At 44.3% G+C, this 26452-nt stretch overlaps 1 protein-coding gene across 7 annotated transcripts in view; it reads left to right on the top strand.

The window, feature by feature from the left end:
• LOC139563219 (golgin subfamily B member 1-like) overlaps window positions 1–24099 on the top strand; it is a 48845-nt gene extending 24746 nt beyond the window's left edge. For 3 of the 7 annotated variants that reach the window (XM_071381629.1, XM_071381628.1, XM_071381625.1), the window contains 8 exons: window positions 206–12316; window positions 12707–12819; window positions 14506–14710; window positions 14890–15030; window positions 15279–15379; window positions 15747–15860; window positions 18531–18645; window positions 20240–24099. In XM_071381629.1, the coding sequence (XP_071237730.1) occupies window positions 206–12316; window positions 12707–12819; window positions 14506–14710; window positions 14890–15030; window positions 15279–15379; window positions 15747–15860; window positions 18531–18645; window positions 20240–20398 (13059 nt within the window). In that variant the 3' untranslated portion in view covers window positions 20399–24099. The remainder of the gene's footprint in view (window positions 1–205; window positions 12317–12706; window positions 12820–14505; window positions 14711–14889; window positions 15031–15278; window positions 15380–15746; window positions 15861–18530; window positions 18646–20239) is intronic. The other 4 variants (XM_071381631.1, XM_071381630.1, XM_071381626.1 and 1 more) reach the window with 4 other exon arrangements.
• Window positions 24100–26452: the final 2353 nt, after the last annotated feature.

Below are 26452 nucleotides of genomic sequence, written 5' to 3'. Positions count from 1 at the left end.
ACCATGGCTTAATTACTGTGATTAAATATTAATTGGAATTCAGGTTAGAGTTTTTGCATATAAGAAACCAGAAGACATGTTTATCTCAGATTTAATAGTTTAGGCGAACTATTACCTTCACACTCATTAAATGGCAATGATATTGACAGTACTTTAGGAGATTTCTGCCTCCAGTAACATATTTGTATTTTTTCCAAACCCGTAGACACAGAAACAAGAGGCCACAATAAAGACTCTTCAAAACGACCTGGATCAGACAAACGATGAACTGGACAAGTTGAACACCACCCATCTGGAAGAAAGGTCTCAGCTGATCCACAACCTTCAAAGCTGTGAACGGGAGATTGATAACCTCAGAGACGTCCTCTCAGACAAGGACAAGGACATCTTTGCCCTCTCGGGCAACATGGCGGAGTACGCAGAGCAGATCACGGTGCTGAAGCAGGAGATCAAGCACAAGGAGGAGGACCTGGTTCGCATCGAGACCGCCCTCACCAAATCGGAGCGGGAGGCACAGATCATCAGAGACTCTCAGAACTCGGACCAGCAGGCTCTGAACACCAGGACGGCAGAGCTGGTGGAACAGCTGAAGGATGCAGAGACTGAGCTGAGCAAGGCCAAAGAGGAGAAGGAGTCGAGGACAGTAGAGGTGGAGGAGCTGAGGAAGCAAGTGGAAGAGGACAAGCGGACCATCCTGGAACTTCGAGGGGAGATCCAGCAGCACAACGTGGGCCATCGTAATCATCTCTTGGAGTGCGAAACTCAGATCTCTTCACTGAAGGAGCATGTGACTGTTGCTTCCCAGAAACTACAGGAGTCCGAGGGTCTCATCTCTCAATTGAGGGAAGCAAGTACATCCAGCAAGACACTGAAAGATCAGCTCCAGGACAAGGAGCAGACGTATGAGAAAGAACTCAAATCGGTCAAGGAGGAACGGAACAAGCTTTGCGCAGAGGTGTCTAAACACAAGGATGACCTTAAGACCCTGTCCAACCAGCTAGAGAAGCAGACAGAGTGTCAGGTACAGTTGAAAAAAGAGGTGCAAGAAAAACTGGAGACAATATCCTCTCTTGAGGAAAAACTCAGGGCCATCCAGGAAGAGGCCGAAGTAGAGCAACAGAAATGTAACACAGAACTGCAAGTCAGAGATTCTGAAAAGGAGAAGTTGGCAAAAGACCTGCAGGTTAAATTGGAAAATATCTCAAATATGAAGAAGCTCTTGAACAACATGAAGACTGAAAAACAACAACTGCAAGCTGACCTGAAGGAGAAGGCAGATGAACTTAAGTCGCAAAAGCAGCTTGTAGACGAGCTTAATACAAAAGCTACCGCAGCTCTTGAACTTAACAGCAGTTTGAACTCTCAAGCAAATGGCCTCAGAGAGGAGAATCAGAGATTGCAACAGGATGTAGCTGGAAAGCAGAAATCCATTTCAGAGATGACAGATGAAAGGGATTCTCTGAGAAGCAAAGTCTCTGACTTCGAAACACAGCATTCAGAAAACAGCAAAGTCATTGAAGGGCTTCTGAAAGACAAGGAGGAGCTGAGTGTTAGAGCCAATGAACTGAACAAGGTCCTGGAGCAAAATAAACAGTCAATTTCCAAGAGTCTATTTGAGAAAACAAATGAATGTAGTCTTCTAACTAAAACACTCAGGGAAAAGGAGGAGACACTTGCACGTTTACAGGTGCAAATTGACAGTTTGAACACTCAGGTGGAGCAATTCCATCACAACATTGCTGAAAAAGAGAAGTCTGTCACTGATCAAAACTCACAAGTAGAGGCACAGCAGAGCCAGCTGTCGCAACTCCAGGAAACAATGTATTTACTGCAGGAGCAGGAGACTGCCCTGAGAACTGGGCTCACGGAGAAAGACACCGTATTGCAGCACAAATCAGATGAGTGTAGCTCTTTACAGAATAAACTTGGGCAGCAGAAAAAGCTTCTATCCAAGCTACAGGGTGAGACTAAATCACTTAAAGGACAATGCTCACAACTGACCCAGCGTCTGGAAGAAAAAGAAGAGACCTTCAGACAAATGACACAGGACTGTGAAAACCACAAAGACGAGCTGAACAAGAGGAACGAGTCATTGAAGTCACTAAGCAGTCAGCTTGGTGTCATGAACGAGAGCAGTGCGAAGTTGGAGTCTGAAAACACAGAGCTGAAGACCACTCTGGAGAACCACGCAGCAGAAAACAACAAGCTGAGGGCAGAGATGGAACAGAGGCAAGCTGAGGTGGTTGGCCTCCACAGTCACATCCAGGCACTGAGTGAGCAAAACCAACAACTCCGAGCTGCTTATGAGATCAGAGATAAGGAACTTGCCCAGCAAATGCAGGTTGCATCTGAGCTTGATAGAAGGGTAAATGTGACTCTTGAGCAGAACACAAACCTGTGCTCACAACTGAACAGTCTGACAGAGGAGAAGCAGATACTGCAACAGGAATTAGCTGTACAGTCGGAGTCCATTTCTGAATTAAGCAAGGAGAAGAACTTACTTCAAGATAAACTTTCCAATTTTGCAATGCAACATTCAGAAAACTGCAAAATTATTGAAGGGCTACTGAAAGACAAAAAGGATCTCAGTGTCGCAGTAGAGGAACTCAACAAAATCCTAGAGCAAAACAAACAGACCGTTTCAGAGAGTTTGCTGGACAAAACAAATACATGTACTAATCTCACCAAATTACTTAGAGGGAGTGAAGAGGCACTTGCACATTCACAAGACCAAGTTGACAGCTTAAACACCCAACTTGATCAACTGAACAACAACATGACCGAAAAAGAGAAGACTATCAGAAATCAAAACTCACAATTAGAGGCCCAGCAGAGAGAGTTGTCGCAACTCCAGGAGACATTGGCTCTATTACAGGAGCAGGGGACCGCACTGAAATCTGGGCTCACAGAGAAAGACACCATGTTGCAGCAGAAAGCAGAGGAGTGGAGCTCTTTACAGAATAAACTTAATCAACTGCAGGGAGAGACTAAATCACTCGAAGGGCAATGCTCACAACTGACTCAGCGTCTGGAAGAAAAAGAAGAGACCTTCAGACAAATGACACAGGACTGTGAAAACCACAAAGACGAGCTGAACCAGAGGAACGAGTCATTGAAGTCACTAAGCAGTCAGCTTGGTGTCATAAACGAGAGCAGTGCGAAGTTGGAGTCTGAAAACACAGAGCTGAAGACCACTCTGGAGAACCACGCAGCAGAAAACAAGAAGCTAAGGGAAGAGATGGAACAGAGGCAAACTGAGATATTAGATCTTAGGAACAACATCCAAGCATTGAATGAACAGAATGTCAGACTAAAAACCGAACTCAAAAACTCTGTCACAGAGGCATCCAAGAAACTCGAAGAGATTTCAGTTCTCAAGGCAGAGTTCTCTAACAGGGACAGTAATGTGTCTAATTTAACAAAGCAACTGACAGCAGCCTGCTCGGACAGGGATAGCTTAGGTTTGAATTTACAGCAGAGAGGTGAGTCCCTAAAACAGCAGGAGATGTTTATTAAGCAGTTACAAGCTAAGTCAGTAGAGGGTGAGGGTCAGATGAGCCAGGCCATCACTGAGCTGCAGACACAAGCTCAGAGTCTTCAGAAAAGCCTTCAAGAGAGAGATGTTTCGCTGCATGAGGCGGAGAAACGGCTGAGTCTGCTCAGAGAGAAGTTCACCTTAGAATCTGAGGATTTCAAAACCCAGCTGAATTCAAGTGCGGAAACAATGAAACAGCTTCAGGGTGATCTGCGTAATGCGGTGGAACAGAGTAACCAGCTCAGTGGGAGGCTTGAAGAACAAGAGGCACAGCTTAAGCAGAAAGTTAATGATTATGTGAGTTTAAAGACATATGTTTCAGAGTTGGAGGATTCCACCACACGGCTCAGAGGTCAAGTTGACAGCCTGACCTCTGAGTCATCCCTGTTAGAAGAGACCCTGAAAGAGAAAGTCAAGTTCATCCTTGAGGCCAAAAGCACCTCCTCAGCTGTTAGCGAAAGCCTAAATTCAAAACTCAAAACCAAAGATACAGAATGTGAGAGCTTAAAAGAGCAGCTTTCGCACCTCCAAGAGTCCGTTTTAAAGCTCAATACCAAAGATGCAGAATGTGAGAGCTTAAAAGAGCAGCTTTCACACCTCCAAGAGTCTGTTTCAAAGCTCAATAGTAGCCTCAGTGCCCAGTCCTCTGAAGTGGCACGACTTCAACAAGCCTTAGAGGAAAGAGGGACTGTCGTTATGGACCAGTCAAAGTCCCTTCAGGAGCTGCAGAGAAGGGCAGATGAAGCAGCCCTCTTCAAAACCCAGTTCATGGAGAGCACAGAGTTGGTGTCACAACTGCAGGGTCAGATTCAGGAACTCTCCACTAAGTCTGCAAGCCTCAGCCAGTCAGCAGAGCAGAACCAAAGTGCCTTTGAAAATCTTCAGGAGAAGTATGCTGCTCATTTAGAGGAGCTCCAGGAAGCTCGGACGATGCTTTCTCAAAGGGCCGAGGAGATGTCCAGTCTTAACAAGGCCCTCAGTGACAGCAACGGCGCAGTTCAGGCAGCAGAAAGCACCATAGAGGTGCTGAGGAATGAGTCTTCCTTGCTACGTCAAGACCTTCGGCAAATACAAACACTGAATGTCGACCTTTCAAAACAAAAGGAAGACGCCCTTGCTATCCATCAAAGGAGCACCTTAACATTCACTGTCGAAATTGAGAGACTAAAATCTCAGTATTTGCATGTGGCTGCTCAGGTAAATGCACTGACAGAAAATCTTGAGCAGAGAGAGATGTCTCTTCATGCCATTAACAGTCAGTACACAGCCCAGGTGAAACAGGCAGAGCACGTAATGTCAGAAATGCAGAAACTAGAAGAGCAAAATAAGAAGCTAAGAGAGGAGATCGCTCTGTCAAAGCAAGAAAATCAACAGCGGCTGGATGCAGCAATCAGTGAAAAAGAACGTCTGCAGCAAGAAGTTCAGAAACTCATAATTGAGAGAGATGAACATGGCAAGAGCTACAGCAGCCAGATACAAACCATGCAGGAGCAGTTGCATCTCCAAAAGCAGCAGCAATCCAGCAGCGTGAACGAAGTCATGGAGAAAATGGTGGCTGAGAAGGAAAGACTACAGGTTGAGGTTAGTGTCAAAGGTGAAGAAATCACCGGATTGAAATCAGACATTCAAAAGATAGGGCAAACTCTTCAGGACTCTGAGAAGGAGTGGCTATCGGTCCTGGATAGAGAGACGCAGGATAAAAATCTCATTGCGGAGCAGTTGAAAAGTGTTGAAAATGAAATTAAGTCAAAAGATTTTAAAGTTCAAGCATTGAAACAAGACCTAGATAGTTTACATGAAAAGTTGTCAGAGGCAGCAACAGCAATTAGACAGGGTTCAGATCTGCTTAAAGCGAAAGAGGTAGAGGCATCCTCGTCCAGGGTTCAGATTGAAAACATCTTAGTGTCTGTTCAGGAAAAAGACAAGCATAATATTGAATTGAGGCAGGCTCTTCAAGATATGGAAAGTGAGTTTAGACAATTGGAGGTCAGCAAAGAGTGTTCTGACAAAGATTTGTCTGTATTGTCCCTAACCATGTCTGCTAGATTAGTTGCTTTAGAGGAGGAAAATGTCTCCCTACAGACTATGCTCAAACAGTTGAGAGAAAGACATCAGTGTGAGGTAGATTCTTTGAGGGGTGAATTAAATACAGTTTCAGAATTGTTGAAACGGACAGAGTGTACCCTTAATGATAAAGAAATGGGCTATCAAGGTGAGAATCAACAGAATGTTTTGTTGCAAGAAAAGATACAGCACCTTCATGCACAGCTCCGAACTGAGACTGAAAATCTGAGAGAGGCAGGTATTAAACAGACAGCTCTACTTAGTGACATCCAAACGAAAGATGAGCAGGTCAGCTGCATGACCATCAAAATAAGTCACCAGAAGGAATTGCTAGCAGGTCTCAGTCAACAGTTGAGGGAGAAAGATGCTTCAGTCGCACAGGTAATTGAATCCGCCTCAAACGAAAGGATGAAATACGCAGAGGAAAATAGTAATTTCCTCTCACAGCTGGACAGCTTGGAAAATGCACAAAGTAGCTCTTTGAAACAGCTTGAACATATGTCCTTGCAACTAGAAGAGAGCAAAGGTCATCTGTCACGCTCTCAAAGTGAACTTGAGACCAAGGATTTGGAGAATGGAGATTTGGTTAAAGAAAAGGATCATCTCAACACTCAGCTCACTAAGTTAACCAAAGAAAAAGAGGTCATGAAAAAGAAGCTCCAAGCTGCCCTGGTTGTAAGGAAAGAACTATTGAAGAAGCTAGAGGAGCATGAACATCAAATAGAGCAGAATGTGAATAAAGGAATGGAGATTTCAGGCCTACAGGATCGGTTGCAAGAACTCACTTTACAGGCTCAAGCTACTGCAAAAGAGCATGAAGACATTGTTGCAGATATTAAACGGCAAGTTCATCAGAAAGAGGGTGAATTCCTAGAACTGGCCAAGGTCTTAACAGTGCGAGACAGTCTTGTAGAACATTTTGAGATAAATATGCAAACTTTGCAGGCGAAACTAGATGAACAAGAAGCAAGTTTGACAACAGTACTGCATCATCTCAATGAAAAGAGCATCATCATTGATCAACTTAATTCCAACATCTCTGAGAAAGAGGAGGCTTTTGAACAGGAGAGAAGTGGTATGATGCTGAGGTTAGAGAAGCTTCAAGAGGATATGAAAAAGAGCGAGGAGAGTTTGAAGGAGGACATGTCAAGCTCCAGCGCTACAGCTGTTGACATTGAAAACGAGTTGACGAAGGTGAAGCAAGAAAAGGCAATGATGCAGAAAAAGGCTCAAGCTGCTTTACTGGCACGAAAAGAGACTATAAAGAAGTCTCAAGAAAGTGAGAAAAAGTACACCCAAGAGCTTTCAGAATTAAAAGATGATTATAAAGCACTCCTGGAACAACACTGTCAGCAGACCAATGACCTTAATGCTGTCCAGTTAAGTTACGACCAGAAGGTCAAGAAATTCGAAGAAATCAGTCAGGCCTCAGTCTCTCAGCTAGGTGAATTGGAGACCCTAAGACTGCTTGTACAGGAACGGGATAAAACTCTTCAAGACCTCAACATGTCCCTATCAGAGAGGGAGAGTCAAGTCCATGCCTCCTCATCATATCAAGCAGAGCTAGAAACCCTTCACTTCAAACTGGAAAGCATGTCCTCTGAGTTGGCAAATAAGGATAAGGTTCTCATAGCACTGGAACAGAAGTCCAAAGCATTATCTGAGAGAATGAGCTGCACAGAAAGTCAACTTGAAAAAGCCCATGCAGAGATAAAGGAGAAGATGGAAGAGCTCGCAAGACAGCAACAAGCAATGGAGATGGCCGAGCAGCAGGACCAGCAGGAAAAACAAACTATGGTAGATGACCACCTGGTGCTGCAGAACCAGTTGGGCGCATTACAAGCCACAGTGGAGGAGCTAAAACACACCTTAGAAGCACTTGTTGGTGAGAAAGAATCCCAGTTGCACAAATTTATAAGTGAAAGCAAAGAACTAATAGAGGACAGGGATCGAATGAAAGGAGAGCTGGAGAATGCACTCACTACCATCGCCCAGCAATCGTCTGAACTTCAAATCCTCCAAAACACTTGGGCTGGAACTCAACAGCAACTCGGTGAAGAAAAGGAACAGCTAAAAGTGGAGCTTGAAAAAGCACAGTCCCATTCTGCAGAGTCCAAGGCTGAAATGGAAAGTCATAAGCTGCACATGGAATCACTACAGCAGGAAAAAGAAAGCGCCTTCATGGTCATAGAACAATTAAACTGTGAAGTTGCCATGCTGGATGCTCAGCTAAAGGAAGCTGGAAAAGTACATGAGGAGCTTCTTCAAAAGATACCTGGTTTGCAGGATAAATCCTCTGAACAGATTGGGGTAATTGGGAAGGAGGTCCAGTATCTTAAGATATCCCCTGAAGAATATGAGATGAGTCTCAAGGAAAGAGATGATGCCCTGGTGATTTCTCAGGCTCTGGCCACAGAAAAGGAAGAGCTTATTGCTGCCTTGGAACAGCAACTGCAGCGGCAGATTCACCTTCACGAAGTCGCCATGGAAAAGATGAGGACTGAAGTTGATGAGCTTCAGCAGAGGTCTCAAGAAGATGCCAGCAAAACAAAGGATCAGGGCAACCAAAGCAAAACAGCACTTCTCACCAGGAAGCTTCAAGCAGCCTTAGTTTCCAGGAAAGAAATCTTGAAAGATAATAGCTCTCTGAAGGAACAAATACGTATACTCTCAGCTAAAAATGAAGAAATTGGGGCACCATCCACTGTACTGGAAATGTCTGTTGCCAAGTTGAAACAACAAAAAGAGGATCTGGAGAGTTCTGTATCATCCCTGAGCAAGGAGAAGGAGAAGCTCATTGCCGAGGTTGATCGCATCCTCAATGATAATCACAATTTAGCTGCAGCCTGTGAAAGCCTCAAACTCACCATAGAAAATATCACCCAACAGAAACAGGCATTTTCGTGTCAGCTTGAGTCCCTGAAAGACTCGCAGACGGATGAGTTGTCGGAGTGGAAATCTAAGCACACAGAGCTGAAACAGGAGTATGAGTCACTTTTACAAGCGTACGAGAATGTCAGTAGCGAAATGGACAAGATGAGACAACTATTGGAGGGGGCAAGAAGTGAGAGACAAGAAGCTCTCTTTAAAGCACACAAATCTGAATCTGAGAGGGAGAATCTGGAGAAGCAAGTTGGGGAGATGGAGGATGAAAATGAGAAAATTAAGGAGAAGATGAGAAAGTTTACTAAGGCAAAGCAGCAGAAAATGGAAGAGCTGGAGGAGGAGAATAAAAAAATCAGAATAGACTTGCTAGAGTTTGACGATAAGCAGAAAGCCACAGTTGAAGAGTTGACTATTAAAAACAACCACTTGGAAGCAGAGATCCACAGCCTTGTAGAGTCCTCAGAAGCGCTCAGGCGGAAGCTAACAGAGATTCAGCTCAACAATGGCAGTCTGGCAGAGGCACTCAAAGAAGCAACCTGTTCATTAGAAAAGTGGCCCACCGAATCAAAAGCATGTGAGCAAAACATGCAGCTTAAACTAGATGATGCACTCATTTTGAATAATTCACTGACTGCCCAGATTGAGTCACAGAAGACAGAACTTGCTTCCCAACAGGAAATCAATAAATTAATGCAAAAGGAGAAAGAAACTCTCTCTGAAAGAATTAAACAAATGCAGAATAAGCATGAAAAGGAATTGGGAGAAAAAGACGATGCAATCTCAGAGCTCCAAGAAATGATCAACAGACACCGCCAAGAGACCATCAGCCTAAATGAGAAGGTCAGGATCTTGAAGGACAACAAGTCTATATTACAAGAGGAGCTTGAAAATGTCCAAGAGATCTCGGACAAAGTAAAACATGAGAATGAATATTTGGAGATGGTGATCCTCAAAAACTCTGAAAGAATTGATGAACTGACAGAGACAGTCAATGTTCTCCAAGCCCAGAACACACAGCTCTCCTCTCAATTGACTGAGAGCAAAGAGAAGGCGACTCAGGTTTGCCAGGAGAAGGAGGAACAGCAGCTGAAGTTAGTTAAGGAGTTTGAGGAGAAACTCAAAAAGTTCCAGAGAGGCAATGAGGGCTCCAGAAATATAAAGAAGGAGCTACAGGAACTGCTGAAAGAAAAGCATCATGAAATCAATCATTTGCAACATGACTCCATCAAATACCAGGAGCTGATTTTAGACCTAGAAAGGTCTCTGAAGGCTTCAGAGTCAGCGCATGAACAGGTGGAGAAGGAGCTGAGGGAAATGACAGAGAGGATATCTTGTCTAGAAGAAGGGAGGAGGCATCTTGAAGCTGAGCTTACCACACACAAGAACCTTCTCAATGAGGCAAAGAAAGATTTGACAAACATTAGCTCTGAAAAAGACCAATTGGTTGAGGTAGTATCAGAAAAGAACAATCAATCAGAATGTCAGGTCATGGAGAGAACTAAAGCACTACAGCATGTAGCTGAGCAGCAAAAGAGTATTTTCATGGAGAGAGAGGTAATTTTACAGCAACATATAGAGGAACTTCTGGGTTCCAAGGAGAAGGAGAGTCAGGTAGTGTTAGAATTGAAGAGGAAAATGGATTCTCAAGATTTACAGATGAATACTCTGAAGAGAGAGGCGGACACTAATTTGGCTAAGTTAGCAGCCCTGTCCTCTAGTCCTCAGGGTACCAATGCTGTGAAACAGTGGAATGATATGTTCCTAAATACCTTGCATGAGAAGGATAGCCAGCTTCTAGAACAGGGCTTTGTCATAACGAGATTCCTTGAAGACATTCGAGTGAAAGAGAAGGAGATGACTGAACTGCAGGTAACCAAGTCGAGGCTCGAAAGGACACTTGGTGATTACACAGTAGCTGCCACAGCTCAGCAGAGGCAGTTGTTTATAATGGGTGCCAGCAATAGAGAGCTTAACGAAACCGTGGAGCTCCTGAATCAACAGTTGCAGGAACTGAGTGAGCAGGTTGAGAGATTAGAACAGGATAGGAGTGTACTCAACAGACATCTCACTGGCAGTGTAGATTCCACATCTAAAATGGAGTTTGATCTCCGGCAGCTGGAAAATACACTTTTAGACACAGAGTCCCAGCTACTCCTCTCGCAGTCTCACAGTGACATGCTTCAGGTTGATTTTGAGAAACAGGAGGCCATTTCACTGCACCTGAAGTCACTCCTGCAGAACAAAGATGCAGAAATCTCCTCTCTGCTGTCCTCCAGAGATGGACAGATGTCTGGGTATCTAGAACAGCTGCAAGCCAATCACCGTGCCCAGGTTAAAGGCTACGAGGACAGACTAACCGCCTTGTACTATGAAAGGGAGAAAGCTGACAATGAGTTCAGAAGACTGGAGAACAAAGTAAAATCCCTTCAAATGAAAGTTGACAAGTCCATTCAGGAAAAGGAAAAAATGGCTGCTCAGATGGAAACATTCAGGAACTCCATGGTCTCCTTGCAGACAGAGAGAGAGCGTTTGATGTCAGAATATAGGATGTCTGAGGCAAGGAATCAGACTGTAATGCAAGGCAAGGAGGGGTCGGCTGAAGGAGACCTCAGTGCAACCAAGGGCCTTAAACACGAGATTAGGACTCTCCTTCATCAGATGGATGATCTGAACTCTGAGAATGCCATGCTCAGGGCACAGCTGATCAGATATAGAGAAGACTTGAATCAGGTCCTGTCCTTGAAGGACAGCCAGTTGAAAGAGTTGCTCAGGAAGCAGCAAGATGCCATCAAAAACCTGGAAAACCAAAAAGCAACAGCTGAAAAGCAGAACCGGAAGACCCTTCTGGAACTCGAGAGGGAAGGAGAGGCAAGCGATGCCTTAAAAGCTGAGAATTCCAAACTTCAAACACAGGTCACTGATCTGGAAGCTAACATATTGGCCCTGAATAAGGGAATGCAAGAAACGAATAAAGGCAAAGTGATTGCCGACTTGCAGCATGCCGTGGCAGCCAAAGCTGCGGAATGTAACGACCTCCAGCAAAAACTGTTTGCTCAGAAAGTGGCAGCGGATGACTGGAAAGGCAGCCTGCAGCTCCTGGAGCGCGAGACTGAGAAGAAACTGGGAGAGGCAGAGGACAAGTACAACAGCGAGCTCGATGCCTTTGAACAAGAAGTCGAACTGATGAGAAACGAGAAGGAGACCGCTGACCAGAGGCTTGCTGAGCTGGCCAGGGACCTGATGCACACTGAGCAGCTGCTGTCCAATGCTAGAGTCCAAAGCACGGACCTGAAGTCTCAGAACGAGTCTCTGGGTAAAGCCATGGCCGCCTTGCAGAACGACCGCGACCAGCTCATCGAGGACTTCAAGATCCTCCAGAACCGATACGACGAGGAGCTCCGAGAGACCCAGGGGGCCATGACCAAGGTGGAGAGATGTCTAGGCGACACGACCTCGGAGCTGGCCACCTTGGCCAAAGAGAGACATATACTGGTACAGAAACTCTCTGCTCTAGAGAGCAAAGATGCTCCCTCCCAGCTCACTTCACTGGTAGACGAGCTGTCTGTGGCCTTGTCAGAGAAGGAAGGGCAGCTCCAACGGGTTTCCCTGGAAAACAACACATATAGCAGTAAGGTATCGGCTTTCTCTAGGTCCATGGCCAGCCTCCAAGATGACCGAGACCGGCTGATGGAGGAGCTGGCTGGGGCAAAGAGGGCATTCGAGTCCAGGCAAGGATTAGGTCCAGAGGTAGTAGACATCGCAAACACGGGGGAGTCAAATAGCCATAGAAGCAGTGGTATTCAGGTCCTTCAGACTGGGAGAGATGTGCTGGTAAGTCACCAGTTGTGACTCAAAGCATGTTGTTTGGTTGTCATTTGGTTGTGTTTTGGTTTAGGCTGTGTGTGTGAACTTGCTGAGAGCATGCAGGGGACCAGTCAAAAAGCTAATCTACCTGTCATGGCTTTGGTGTGTGAACTTCCTGACAGCATGCAGGGGACCAGTCAAAAAGCTAATCTACCTGTCATGGCTTTGGTGTGTGAACTTCCTGACAGCATGCAGGGGACCAGTAAAATAGCTAATCTACCTGTCATGGCTTTGGTGTGTGCAAGCATGACAATTTGGTTGTGTCGCAGGAATGCAGTTTTTTTGTGAAGTGTTCAAATGAGTCTCCTCAATGTGCGTTGTTGTTGTGTCTCTAGTGGTTTGTTTTGTCTATTGAAGGAGACGAGACAGAGGGTGGATGAGCTGCAGAGCGCCTTGCAGCAGGCACAGGCCTTCAAACTGCAGACTGAAACAGAAGTCAGCGGGTACCAGGCAGAGCTGGCTGAACTGAGGTAAGATCCTAACTGAACCTACAAAGATTTGAGTTGGCCATTAAATTGTATTACTTCTGCCAATTGGGTTACTTTTGCACATTGGTGAGGTCAATGCTCGAAAGCACTCAATGTGTTCTGAAAGATGAGACGTCGAGGATTATAATAAATATGTCTTTGATGTAATACAAGCAAACCACACACACGGGAGTCCAAATGTGCACTTCACATTTCTAAATTCACAGTATGGAAATGTATGATCTCTATGATTGATGTAGAATTACAACCCATCATACCCTGGGTTGATCTAAACAGAATGTTTGCTTTATTGTGAAGAGAAGTTGCAGTGGAACACGCACCTGAATGCCCTCACCACTCCATTCTTTGCTCATCAAAATGTGTGTGTTTCTCTGAAGTGCCTTGGGAAATCCTAACGCCGTATAATCGTTTTTTAGAACTTGGCTAGTCTTGTTGGCAATAGAATGAGCATGCCCACCTGACCTAGACAGTAATGGTGGGGATGCAGGGCTGTGTTCCAAACAAAAAACTACCACTGTGCTTGCTTCACTTTTAAGTTTCATTTTTATATATATTTTTGTATTTACTTAACCTTTATTTTATTTTTATTATGTAACTTCCTCAATTGCACAGCTTGAAGGCTCTTTCGTTGAGTGATACATGTATTGAAATTACTTAGGAACTATGCATAGTTTGGAGAGGTGTGTGGCCTCTTGGAGACACCAGTCAGACCTCTCACTCAAACCCACAGTTTGGAGAGGTGTGAGGCCTCATGGAGACACCAGTCAGACCTCTCACTCAAACCCTTGTCATTTTATTGTCTTATGTTGCAATTACCCCAAATGTTGCGTGAATATTGTTATCATGTTATCAAATGTATACAGATGCTGCGAAAAGTAGAGTAAATGTAAAAATCACATAAAATTAACAAGTTTATCTTGTCAGATGAAATGTTGGGTGTTCCCTTTCAACTTCTACCATGATTGTACATAGGCCTATGCTTCTCATATTATTTTCTGTTAGAGAAATTATTATTTGGCCCTGTTCAAATATGCCAATTCCCCTGAGTGTAAATGGTGAACAAAGGCCCCGCTTCACATTTCACACAAAAAATTGCAAATGATGTAATTGTTACGCAACAGATGGCATCTAGTTACCACAGTGGAAACTGTTGCTGCACCAGAAAAAGTGTTTAGCTCACCAGCAGGTGACAGCCCATTCATCTGTCCTCATTGTGTCCCTTCAGGTTGTCTCCCCACCCACACAGAGCCCTCCCAACCCCCACTCGCTCACATGCCCTGGCAGGTCCCCATGGTCAAGCACTATATGAGTTGTCTCGTGATGACAATCCCCTTCAGCTGCTAGATCTCCTGCCAACCCCATCTCCAATACAAAGCAGGGCTCAATTCCATTTCAGTTAGAGAATTGGGGAAAAAAAGGCACATCTATTTTCAATACGCCTCTTATATTGACTGCGTTTGAAGTGGAATTGGAATCTCCCCTGACCCACGCCTCCATGTGTGTTCCTTGTTTTGCCCAGTTGTGGTTCACTGCTTACTGCAGCCATACAAATAGATTGATTGTCCGCTACTAAACAGAGACCACTGAATAAACCACACTACTGACTGGGTCCACCAGTGGCTCACTCAAGTGTTGAGGCAATGACCTCTGACCTCTGTTCCTCCCCAGGTCTGAGAGTAGCAGGCTGCAGTCTGAGTGCCAGCGTCTGGCTGGGGAGAGGAAGGAGACCATGGCCCTGGTGGGAAAGGATGTGTCTGATGACCCGTCACTGACCCAGCCCCAGGCAGAGAGAACTCAGCTGCAGAGTCACCTGCAGCGCTGCCTTTATGAGATCCAGCAGAGAGATCTGCACTGCCAGCAGCTCAACGCCAAGGTACTGAACACACACGCACGCACTCACAAAACGACCCAAATCAGCTCAGCAACCAAAGTGCTGAACACAGAAACCAACGCACAGGTATTGAATAATTTTCTACTAAGTTCACCATACTCAACACAAATCTTCTCTCCTCCCAACCGCTCCTCTGTCCTCTCCTCATCTCCCTATCTCAGCTGCAGCAGTTGGTGGAGGAGAAAGGGGGTGTGTCGGCCCAGCTGAGGGCAGTGTCTCAGACGCTGAGAGACACCCAGAACCGCTGCTATTGGCTGGAGAACCAGGCCCTGCCTAACCAGCACCACCAGGGCCTTGCAAAGGTAGAAAGTCGTGTGTGTGTCTCAGGCTTGTCTGGTGTCTGAATGACTATAGTGTGTTTGTGTGTGTTTGTCTGGTATCTGTGTCTGACTGTGTGTATCCTTGTCCGTGTGTGTTTTAATGAATAGTAGCCTGGCTGTGCTCTGTGTCAGTAGGTTACTATATGTATGTTTGCATATAACGTTGGACACATGCTCATCCTACTGAAGTGAATCAGCTCAAATGTCCTGCTGTTGTCTCTCCCGTCCAGCAGGGGGCGGTGTCTGTAGAAGTGGCTCCAGGAGCTCCCCAGGAGAGGAGCAGTGCTGTGGTAGACATGGAAGCACTGGAGGCCGGCGAGCTCAGGACCAGGTGACTCTCTGTCCCTTCGTCTGTCTCTCTCTCAAACTCTCTCTCTCTCTCTCTCTGTCTGTCTCGCTCTCTCACTTTCTTGGTATGTTTTGCTCTCTCTCTCTTATGTTCTCACTTTCTTTCTCTCCCTTTCTTTCTCTCGCTCTGTGTCCATGCATGGTCAGCCTGTTTCCAGATCTGTTTGTGCTCTTGCCAACCATTGCTGTCAGTGTCAAGCCAAACAGTCTGCCAGTCTTCATATATATCAACAACCAATCAGTGACCGCTCATAAATACGGTTTCATAGTGAACATTGAGAATACCGTGATGCCAGACTGTTTGGCATGACAGGGCGTGTCAGAATGACTACATTGTGTGTGTGTTCCAGGCTGGTGGAGGTGGAGCAGAGCGTGGTTCAGCTAAGTGAGAGTCTGGCTGAAGAGAGGACCAGGAGGGAAGCAGCTGAGGAAGCTCTGGGACTGGCTGAGGACAGAGCCAAGAGGTGACACGCACACACACACACACTAATGCAGGGTTGAGACATGCCTAGGGGAGGGGTCTGGTCTGAGGAGGAGGATGATGATAATATGTATTCTGTAGTACTGGGATAGGTAAAGATTTTGCCACAACTGGACACACACACACACAGCTATTCTCACACTACGTGTGGGTGCCAGTCTGTTTGAGTTACCATGCCAACTCATTGTCATGCCAAACAGCAGTCTGGCCTCACAGCATTCTCAACGTTCACTACAGCCTTCAATGTCAACACCATCACTGACATTAGGGGAGACGGCAGGAAATGTAGCTAATAAACTTTAATTTTACCATTAATAACATAGAGACAGAGTGTGTGTCTCTCTCTCTCACACTCTAACACGCTACCCAAACCGGACGAGTGCGTGAGCGTTGCAAAATAATAATGTTATTCAATCATTGCACCCACACTGCTCGCGCGCCAAAGAGCGTCTGCGTTGCCAGGCGCTAAAATAGAAGTTGCTTCTATTTGTGATGCTGAACGCAATGCAAGTCCTGCCTCTCCCATCTCCTCATTGGCTTTTAGAAGCATATACCCACGTGCCATCTCCTCATGTGGGTGATTGAAAGATGAACTGAGGTCAGTCGGTTGGTTGTGGTAATACATCTTATTATGAAAGTTAGATGCCAATCGCCATATAAAGTCCAAAGAAGAAAAAGCCTGAAATGAGGATAGATGACTAGAAATGATTCGGTTGACCGTTTTATGTGTGGATTAATTTTTATTTATTTATTTATTTTACCGTTATTTTACCAGGTAAGTTGACTGAGAACACGTTCTCATTTGCAGCAACGACCTGGGGAATAGTTACAGGGGAGAGGAGGGGGATGAATGAGCCAATTATAAATTATAATTGTAAATTGTCGGAGTAGAGGACCTTGTGCATTTCAGGTAAAATAACAACTCAACGTTTATATCCCAGGACAAATTAGCTAGCAACAGAAAGCTAGCTAAATAGGACAAATTAGCTAGTAACTGCTAGCTAGCTAGATAAATTGCCATAAATGTTTAATGCTTTTCGACCTGTCCCAATATTAATATAATTGGTTCAGAGTTTGTTTTGATATTTCAACCTGTGTATCGTGATCGTGTGGCGGGACAAAATCGATTTTGGCGCATGTGCCCAGTTTGGGCATGGTGTAATAGACACGCACAAATTCACTTAGAGGCTATTCTCATTGACAAATATTTAAGGAGAGGCAGCATGACAAGATTACAATTTACATAATATGTACATCAACTTTTCAATTTACGTTACAAGCTTGCCTTACCTTTCGTTGAGGCTGGCAACGTGACATTGTTGCTCTGCAGCTCCAAGTTTACTGTAAATATCAGTATGGCAGTAGCCACTGACTAGCCAGTAAACTTTCAAACTATTCAACAATGCGAGCAACTTTTCCTCTAAAACATATTAACTACGCTCTTGAATAATGCAACCAAACCGTATTACACTCTTGAATAATGCAACAATTCACAAGCATCTGCAGACAATTAAAGTTAATTTTTTTCTTGTTCTTACGCGTATTAGCTAAACTTAGCTTGCAAGATGTAGCTTGCAACAGGTAGCCCAGCGTTTAAGGGCGTTGTGCAGGTAACCGAGCGTTTGCTGGTTCGAATCCCAGAGCCGACTAGGTAAAAGAAATCTGCAAGTGTGCCCTTAACCCTAATTGCTCATGTAAGTCGCTCTGGGTAGAAAAAGTTGGCTAAAATGTAAATGTAATACAGCTAGTCAGCTATGCTAGCTAGTAACGTTAGCATATCAAACATTAACGTTTACCCCTCTTATACGAAAAGGATAGTTTCAGCGTATTAAAGTCACCTTTGAACAAACCAGGCTTCATTTTATCAACATCGTGGAAGTTATTATATGTGGTAAATGCAAAATTGCGAATGAATACTTTTGATAAATCCCCTAGTGAGTTGATCAGCTTCTTGTCTGGATGTTGGCTCAGAGCAGCCAAGGGAGGAAAAACACTGTTGAGCATCACTTTCTTAAATATACAGCGATCATTTCAGAATGTAGCAGGCTGTTACTGCAGTTTCAGGTGAAAACTCATTAAACTATACATTGAAAATGCTGTTTACACTGTCCTGCTTAGAGGGGTGGAGCTGTCGGGTGAGTGTCGTGCGTGAACTCCGGAGGTATCGTTCGAGACGTGAGAAATACTTACCTTTACATTACAGTAATGTCTCTCGTGAATCAATACCTCTCGAGAATCAATTCCTCTCAAGAATCTCTAGAAATAAGAAGAATAGACCCTTAGCTCCTACTCTCGAGAATCTTTCAAAATAATTCTTAATTCTCATCAATGAGAATAGACCCTTAGCTCCTACTCTCGAGAATCTTTCAAAATAATTCTTAATTCTCATCAATGAGAATAGACCCTTTCTCTTTGGCACATGTTCATACTTTCTGACACAGGTGCTTTTTAAATAGACCTGTCAGTAGTTGTTATGCTGGTAACGGTTCATGATGATTTGATGATGATGTGAATGGTTGTCGCTGTGGTAGTTTTGGTTGTTGTTGCAGAAGCACATGCATAAAGTAATTGCCGCGCAGGGATGAATAAAGTTATTTAAATTGAATTCACACACACACTCAGTAGTAAAGGTGGATGTCTCTTTCCTCTCCAGTGTTGACTCCAGTCCATCCAGGACGACCCAGAGAGACTTCAGCATCCAGCTGGATACAGAGGAGGAGTGGGAGGCCCTCATCCTCAATCCCAACGAACCCCTGGTCACACGCAAGGTCAGTGTTACTCACAAAACTTAAATGAGTCGATGTCCGCAACCCTGTGGAAAGCTATTTGGCATAATAATAAAATTACCCATTAAAATCTGTCTGTTTCTTTGCTGCATCTCAATCCAATTAATTTATTGCCACCGTGGCCCGTCGGTGTAACTGCTAAACTGCTTGCTGTACACTGTTTTGTGTGATTGTACACATGGATTGGATTGTGGCTTTACTAACGTGTTAGTTCTAGGTTGACTATAACGTTAATATGGTGACAATAATGAAGGCTGTGTAGCGGTTTGGCTTGGATACGTCTTTTTTTCACCTGGTCACAGACCGCTGTTGTGCACTGAAGTCCACAAGCGAAGGGAAAAGGTGAGAGGAGGAGAGCCTGTAGATGCCAGATGGAAAGTGTTTGATGCTGTATGTGGATACTATGAAAGTGAACTGTGTGATCGGGTGTATTCATTCCGCCGATTCTGTTTCTAAACGTTTCTTAATAAATGGAAGCAAATATGGGCCTCCCGAGTGGCGCAGTGGTCTAAGGTACTGCATCGCAATGCTAGCTGTGCCACTAGAGATTCTGGGTTCGAGTCCAGGCTCTGTCGGGACCGGGAGACCCATGGGGCGGCACACAATTGGCCCAGCGTCGTCCGGGTTAGGGGAGGGTTTGGCCGGCAGGGATCGACCTTCGCCTCTCCCGAGTCCGTACTGGAGTTGCTGCGATGAGACAGGACTGTAACTACCAATTGGATAGCACGAAATTGGGGAGAAAACGGTAAAAAAATATGAAAAAATAAAAAAATAAAAAAATGGAAGCAAATGAAATGGGGAGAGACTTACCTGAATTTGTCCAATGAAAAGTTATTTTTCCATTTTGCAACTGTTTGGACTAATGATTACACCCCAGATCAGCTAAACGCAGGCAGGAGTGTTCGAGGCTGCGTTGAATGTGTCACTGTCTGTCATTTTGATTACCAAAATGTGTCTCTCGACCTGTGCAACTACGTTATAAACTTTCATTTGTAGGCTAGGGTGTAGCAACATCATGATTCTTATACGGCAAAGTTGAGTATCTTGTAGTAGCCTAAACCTATGGATGTTACATTGAGCTGGGTGAATGGAATAAGAATTACATCATCCAATATGATGTAATAGAAATAAGGCCATGCACCAACAAAAAAACGAACATCCTCCCTAATCTTAAACAGCACCAGCCGCCACCGATGCAGAACTACCTGGTCCCAGATCTGTTTGTGCTCTTGTCAGCACCCCTGGAAGGCAGAAGTAATGTTGGGGCTGGTTTAGATATTGAATTCAACAAATGTAAAAAGAATCAAGCTAAAACGTGTGTTTTTTGACATGTGCATCCTCATTCTACTATGTGCTCTGGCCAACTCCATTACTGTCATTGCAAGGCAAACGTGTTGGGCATGACAAGGAGTTGGCATGATAGCACAAACAGACTGGCACTCAGGCTAGAACTGTTCTTCTTGACTCACCAATCATCAATCACATGTATGATGACCAATGGCAACCAATATGATTACCAATGCCTGTTTGACGAATGACTCTCCCCTCCCTCTCCTCCCCTCCCTCTCCTAACCAGGTGAAAGGCGGGATGCTGGCCTGCAGGCGCTGGATTCGGGGGCGGAGCCTGTACTGCTCCAAGCTGCTGACGTCACGGGCCCGCTCGCGCTACCTCTTCCTTGGCTACCTGCTGATTCTGCACGTGGCTGTCCTCATGTGCCTCACCGGCGCCCTCTAGTGTCGTGGGGGTGAAAACAATCACAAATTGCAGATAGAAATGTATAGAGCAGACTATGAGGCCCGTTTCCTCCACGACAAAGACGAATGTCTGTTCTACTCCATTTCTAGGTAGTTCACAATGTGTTTTTTCCCTGGAACGTTATTCCACCTTTCAGAATAAGCTGCAGGTTTTTGTCTAGTATCCAGAGTTTTCATAAGAGTGAGGGCTTTTGGGGTGTGTCTCGAAAGTCTTGTGGCTTCTTCGCCTCGACTCCTTCCCTTGGTTCTCACTGGTCTGAAAAGAAAATGGACAGCTGAAAGTGGATCCTTTGGTTAGATCCTACCTTGTTGTTTTCACCCATCATTTTTTTGTCAGATCAGTGCAGATGGAGGCGAGGGGAAGAAGACTGTTATTGACTTTTAAGACTCACCCTTTGGAGTGTCTCAGGAGAAAGTGCCGTTTCGATCCTGTCTGTTATGTGTTAAAGCCTGAGAGGGAACAGAAAGCCATATCCATTCTACATGAACGCTAGCCTAAGATGTACGTACGTGTGTGTGTGTGTTTGAAACACATTTGTGTGCGCAGGTGTGTGTGTTCATTTGCACGTGTACAAGAAAAAAACACTAGTCCACTGTAACCTCATTTAGATTTGACCTTGGAGAACAAAGACTGGTGTAAGTCTGAGATGATTCATCAACAACATGCTGAAAATGCCCCACTCAGACTGATGCTGGTGTCTGGCAAGACGCAGATACGGTATTTCAGGAGAGAAGGGTGGGAAAAGCTACCCATACTACTATTTCTGCAAATATGCCTATGTTATTGCACTGCTGCTCAACCCTTCTCCCCAATACCAAACCCACTGTGTGCTCAACCTGGCACTACCAGGCCATGGCACAATGTTCCCTTTGGCACCCCTTGGTGTCTCCTGGGTAATAACTGTCTCATGGTGGCCTTGGCACAATTATAAGGTGTATTCTATAGCTGCTGCATTCAAAGCTATGCACTAAAACTCTCATCAGGGGGTGGAGGTTTCCCTTCTCTCCTTCAGCAAAGATATTCAACATAATGTAGGGCCAGGAGTTTTATCTGACCACGTGTCCTGATAAGGAAATACTGATCTGGTCCCTAGTAATAGGATCTAACTGGACCCTAGTAATAGGATCTAACTGGACCCTAGTAATAGGATCTAACTGGACCCTAGTAATATGATCTATCTGGACCCTAGTAAAAGGATCTAACTGGACCCTAGTAAAAGGATCTAACTGGACCCTAGTAAAAGGATCTAACTGGACCCTAGTAATAGGATCTAACTGGACCCTAGTAATAGGATCTAACTGGACCCTAGTAATAGGATCTAACTGGACCCTGGTAATAGGATCTATCTGGACCCTAGTAATAGGATCTAACTGGACCCTAGTAATAGGATCTATCTGGACCCGAGTAAAAGGATCTAACTGGACCCTAGTAAAAGGATCTAACTGGACCCTAGTAAAAGGATCTAACTGGACCATAGTAAAAGGATCTAACTGGACCCTAGTAATAGGATCTAACTGGACCCTAAAGGTTTTACCTTGTCAGATCACATGGTCTGAAAAATATCCTCCTACCCCGTTTGTGAGCATGTACCCTGGTAAGTGTGTAAGTAAGATGTTGTATTTAAGGCTGGAGTGTAAAAGGGTGCGAGTGTGCACCCTTGAAAGTCTACTTTGTGTATTTATGTATCTATTTGTTGCTCTGTGCCCCCCAATGCTCTGTTGTTCACTGTACATGTCTACTTCATCTGTTGATTGATTACATGCTGAGTGAGTCACATGTTTGATAACGCAGGGCGGCAATTCACAAAGCAGGAGGCAATATGTCAGCCATCTTACTTTGAGACACTATTTGTATTTCTCTGGTTCGTATCTCATCTGTTTCAAGTTTAGCATGAGAAGTCCTGAGAGAATGTCATACTAATAACAAGTGTGTTTATTACATCTCTGCACTAGGAAATATGAAGCCTGAGTGACAGGCTGTTTGTGCCATCATGCAAACTCTTTGTCACTCATTGTTATACCAAACACGTTTGGCTTGACAATGAACAATGGAGTTGGCCAGAGCACAAACAGATTTGGGACCAGGATAGGAAATCTGGTGTTTCAGAATATTTACGGTAGTTAGCCAGCTGAGCTAAAAACATTGCTCCTGCTTTGTGGAATACCACCATAGAGAATGATAGAGGCCTTTAGTGGCCAAAAGGCTGTATTAGCATGGGCAGCGCCATTGAGGGCTTCCACCATTTTAATGTAGTCAACTGGGTTGGACTTCCAACTTCATTGGCTGATCCCTCCTGGTAACCCTGTTGGAGTCATGTCCATTAGTGGTAGTGTTAGTAGCTAGGTTAGGGAAAATAGGATTTTGAATGGGACTGAATTCTGTGTCCCCACAAGCTTAGTTATACAAGACTGCTGCATTCAAAGCTATGCACTAAAACTCCCAATTGTATGCATCTCACATCAGGGGGTGGACATATGTAGCCTGAGTGACGGTCTGTGCCATCATGCCAACTCCTTGACACTTGTTTGGCTTGAGAATGAACAATGGAATTGCCCAGAGCACAAAACCAGTGGAAGATAAATAGCCCCAAAACATAAATGATCCACCACCATTTCTTTACAGTAGGAATGGGGTTATTTTCTGTTTATGCATCCTTCTTTCAACACCAAACCCAACACTGGTGTGCGTGAACAAAGAGATCTATTTCATGTCATCCAAGAAATGTAACACCTGGAGTTTGTTAAACGACATTGGTACTTGGATTGGAACCGGTGCTATGGTCAGATGACATGAACATTTAACTCTTTGGCCACAAACACAGGTGGTGGGTTTGGTGTTGAAATAAGGATGCTGTGCCGCCCCCTCCCAGGTATGAAGTCATCATGAAGTGACATTGACATCCATAAGGACCTGTACGCCAACAATGTCCTCTCTGGTGGAACCACCATGTACTCTGGTATCAGTGACCACAGGCAGAAAGAGTTCACAGCCCTGGTCTCCAGCACCATGAAGATCAAGGTAAATGGCTGAGAACATGTGGGGAAACTGTTTAAGAATATACCCAGTCTGAAATCAGCTCCCACTCCTACTTAATCCACTGCAGGTCTGTTTTTGTATTCAGTCCATCTCAGTGTCATTTCCACAAATATAGCATTTAGACCAGGGGTGTTGAACTCAATGGAGCACCTAGTGTCTGCTGGTTTTTCCTTTTCTACCTCACTTTCATTATCTCCAGTGCAATACCAGTGTCTACAGTTGTGAAAACGTTGCAAAGTGAAAGAGTGGTCTCTACCACTACCACATTAGGAGGGATCAGCTAATCGTGAAGAAGAAGATTGACTACTTCAATGGCGCTGCCCAAGCTGTCAGACGCTGTAATGGCACAGATACAAAGATAATGGATACCACCTTGTTCTAACGTTGGTGTTTTGGTACCGTGGTCCTGATGGTCTGTATATATGGTGTGATTGAGGAAAGGATGACAAAATACATCTATTTATAAGAGGAAATGCTACTGAGTGAAGCCGAAATGTCATATTTTCTAAATAGGCTCTATTTTTTAGAAGTGAAATCGTTTGGGACAGAAATACTATCCTATCCAGGCATTAATGGCTTCAATACCTTGAGAGGTTGACTTTCACAAAGAAAGGAATTTTAATAAATCTGTTTGAAAAACACGACTCAAGTTACCTGTTTTTGATGTGTGTGGACGTGAAGTCCCCACAAAAATAGTAAACGAACAACAAATATTTGACCAACTGGGGACATTTTGTTTGTCGCCACAAGGACAAATGCTATTTCTAGGGGGTTTAGGGTTAAGGTTAGAATTAGTGGTAGTGTTAGTAGCTAGGTTAGGGAAAATAGGATTTTGAATGGGACTGAATTCTGTGTCCCCACAAGCTTAGTTATACAAGACTGCTGCATTCAAAGCTATGCACTAAAACTCCCAATTGTATGCATCTCACATCAGGGGGTGGAGGTTTCCCTTCTCTCCTTCAGCAAAGATATTCAACATAATGTAGGGGCCAGGAGTTTTATCTGACCACGTGTCCTGATAAGGAAATACTGATCTGGATCTATCTGGACCCTAGTAATAGGATCTAACTGGGCTCTAGTAATAGGATCTAACTGGACCCTAGTAATAGGATCTAACTGGACCCTAGTAATAGGATATATCTGGACCCTAGTAATAGGATCTAACTGGAACCTAGACCTTGTCCTGGTCAAGTTGCATGGTCAGAAAAACCTACTAACTGTTTCATATTTAGCATGGGAAGTAGTAAGAGAATGTCATACTAATAACAAGTGTGTTTATTACCTCTCTGCACTTGGACATATGTAGCCTGAGTGACGGTCTGTGCCATCATGCCAACTCCTTGACACTTGTTTGGCTTGAGAATGAACAATGGAATTGCCCAGAGCACAAAACCAGTGGAAGATAAATAGCCCCAAAACATAAATGATCCACCACCATTTCTTTACAGTAGGAATGGGGTTATTTTCTGTTTATGCATCCTTCTTTCAACACCAAACCCAACACTGGTGTGCGTGAACAAAGAGATCTATTTCATGTCATCCAAGAAATGTAACACCTGGAGTTTGTTAAACGACATTGGTACTTGGATTGGAACCGGTGCTATGGTCAGATGACATGAACATTTAACTCTTTGGCCACAAACACAGGTGGTGGGTTTGGTGTTGAAATAAGGATGCTGTGCCGCCCCCTCCCAGGTATGAAGTCATCATGAAGTGACATTGACATCCATAAGGACCTGTACGCCAACAATGTCCTCTCTGGTGGAACCACCATGTACTCTGGTATCAGTGACCACAGGCAGAAAGAGTTCACAGCCCTGGTCTCCAGCACCATGAAGATCAAGGTAAATGGCTGAGAACATGTGGGGAAACTGTTTAAGAATATACCCAGTCTGAAATCAGCTCCCACTCCTACTTAATCCACTGCAGGTCTGTTTTTGTATTCAGTCCATCTCAGTGTCATTTCCACAAATATAGCATTTAGACCAGGGGTGTTGAACTCAATGGAGCACCTAGTGTCTGCTGGTTTTTCCTTTTCTACCTCACTTTCATTATCTCCAGTGCAATACCAGTGTCTACAGTTGTGAAAACGTTGCAAAGTGAAAGAGTGGTCTCTACCACTGCCTCTACAGAGAATGTTTTTTGATTTATGGTATTACTACAACCTCCCCAAACATCACCCTGCTCTGTTCCACTCTGTTCTGACTCTCCTGCAGGTCTGTTGTTGTAACCAGTCCATCTCAGTGTAATTTCCACAAATGTAGCATTTAGACTATTGTCATATAAACTACTCTGGCTATACAATTGATAAAAACAAGTAAAAACTTATATGGAGAGAATTCAACAGGCTGAATCATGAGAATGACTCAGAGATGGTACTTTCCAATGGTAGTCCACATGTATTTTTTATTTGTAAAAAATACATTAAAAGTCCAAACAAGACATTGAGCTCATCTAAGCCTACATATCTATAACCTATACAGTCATCTCTTACACTACACTGTTTTAAGAGCATTTTAAGCAAGCCATTCAATAACCAACTACATAATATGCCATGAAAATGACTGGTGATTTATTAGCAACACACATGTCAGCAAGACCCACAGAAAACAACCAAAACAGAACAAATGAATGGTCTGCTATAACATAAACCCAATGCAATGGACAATATCTACACAGAACCACACTGTCATCATAAACCTCATCAGGGTCTTACTCTGCACCCCTCTCAGTGTCAGGTGGTATGTTCTGCTCAGGCTCCACTATGGGACACTCCACTGCATTCCCCTCTGGAGGACTCCATTTTCGTATAGACCAGGGGGTTGACAAAGCAAGAGGGATAATATGACAAAGTGTATGTATTATAATAATATTTGTAGCAAGGCATCAATATGTATGACCTCTGGTTTCAGTTATAGCCCTGACCTTTCTCATAAAAGGAGACATGATGATAAATGATACAGTAGGTCATTGGTGACCTGGAAAACTCATGTAACA

The sequence above is a fragment of the Salvelinus alpinus genome, chromosome 33 (assembly GCF_045679555.1).
Source record: "Salvelinus alpinus chromosome 33, SLU_Salpinus.1, whole genome shotgun sequence".
Classification (NCBI taxonomy): Eukaryota; Metazoa; Chordata; class Actinopteri; order Salmoniformes; family Salmonidae; genus Salvelinus; species Salvelinus alpinus.
The sequence above is the reverse complement of the archived record's forward strand: the minus strand, read 5'-3'. Positions and strand labels throughout refer to the sequence as shown.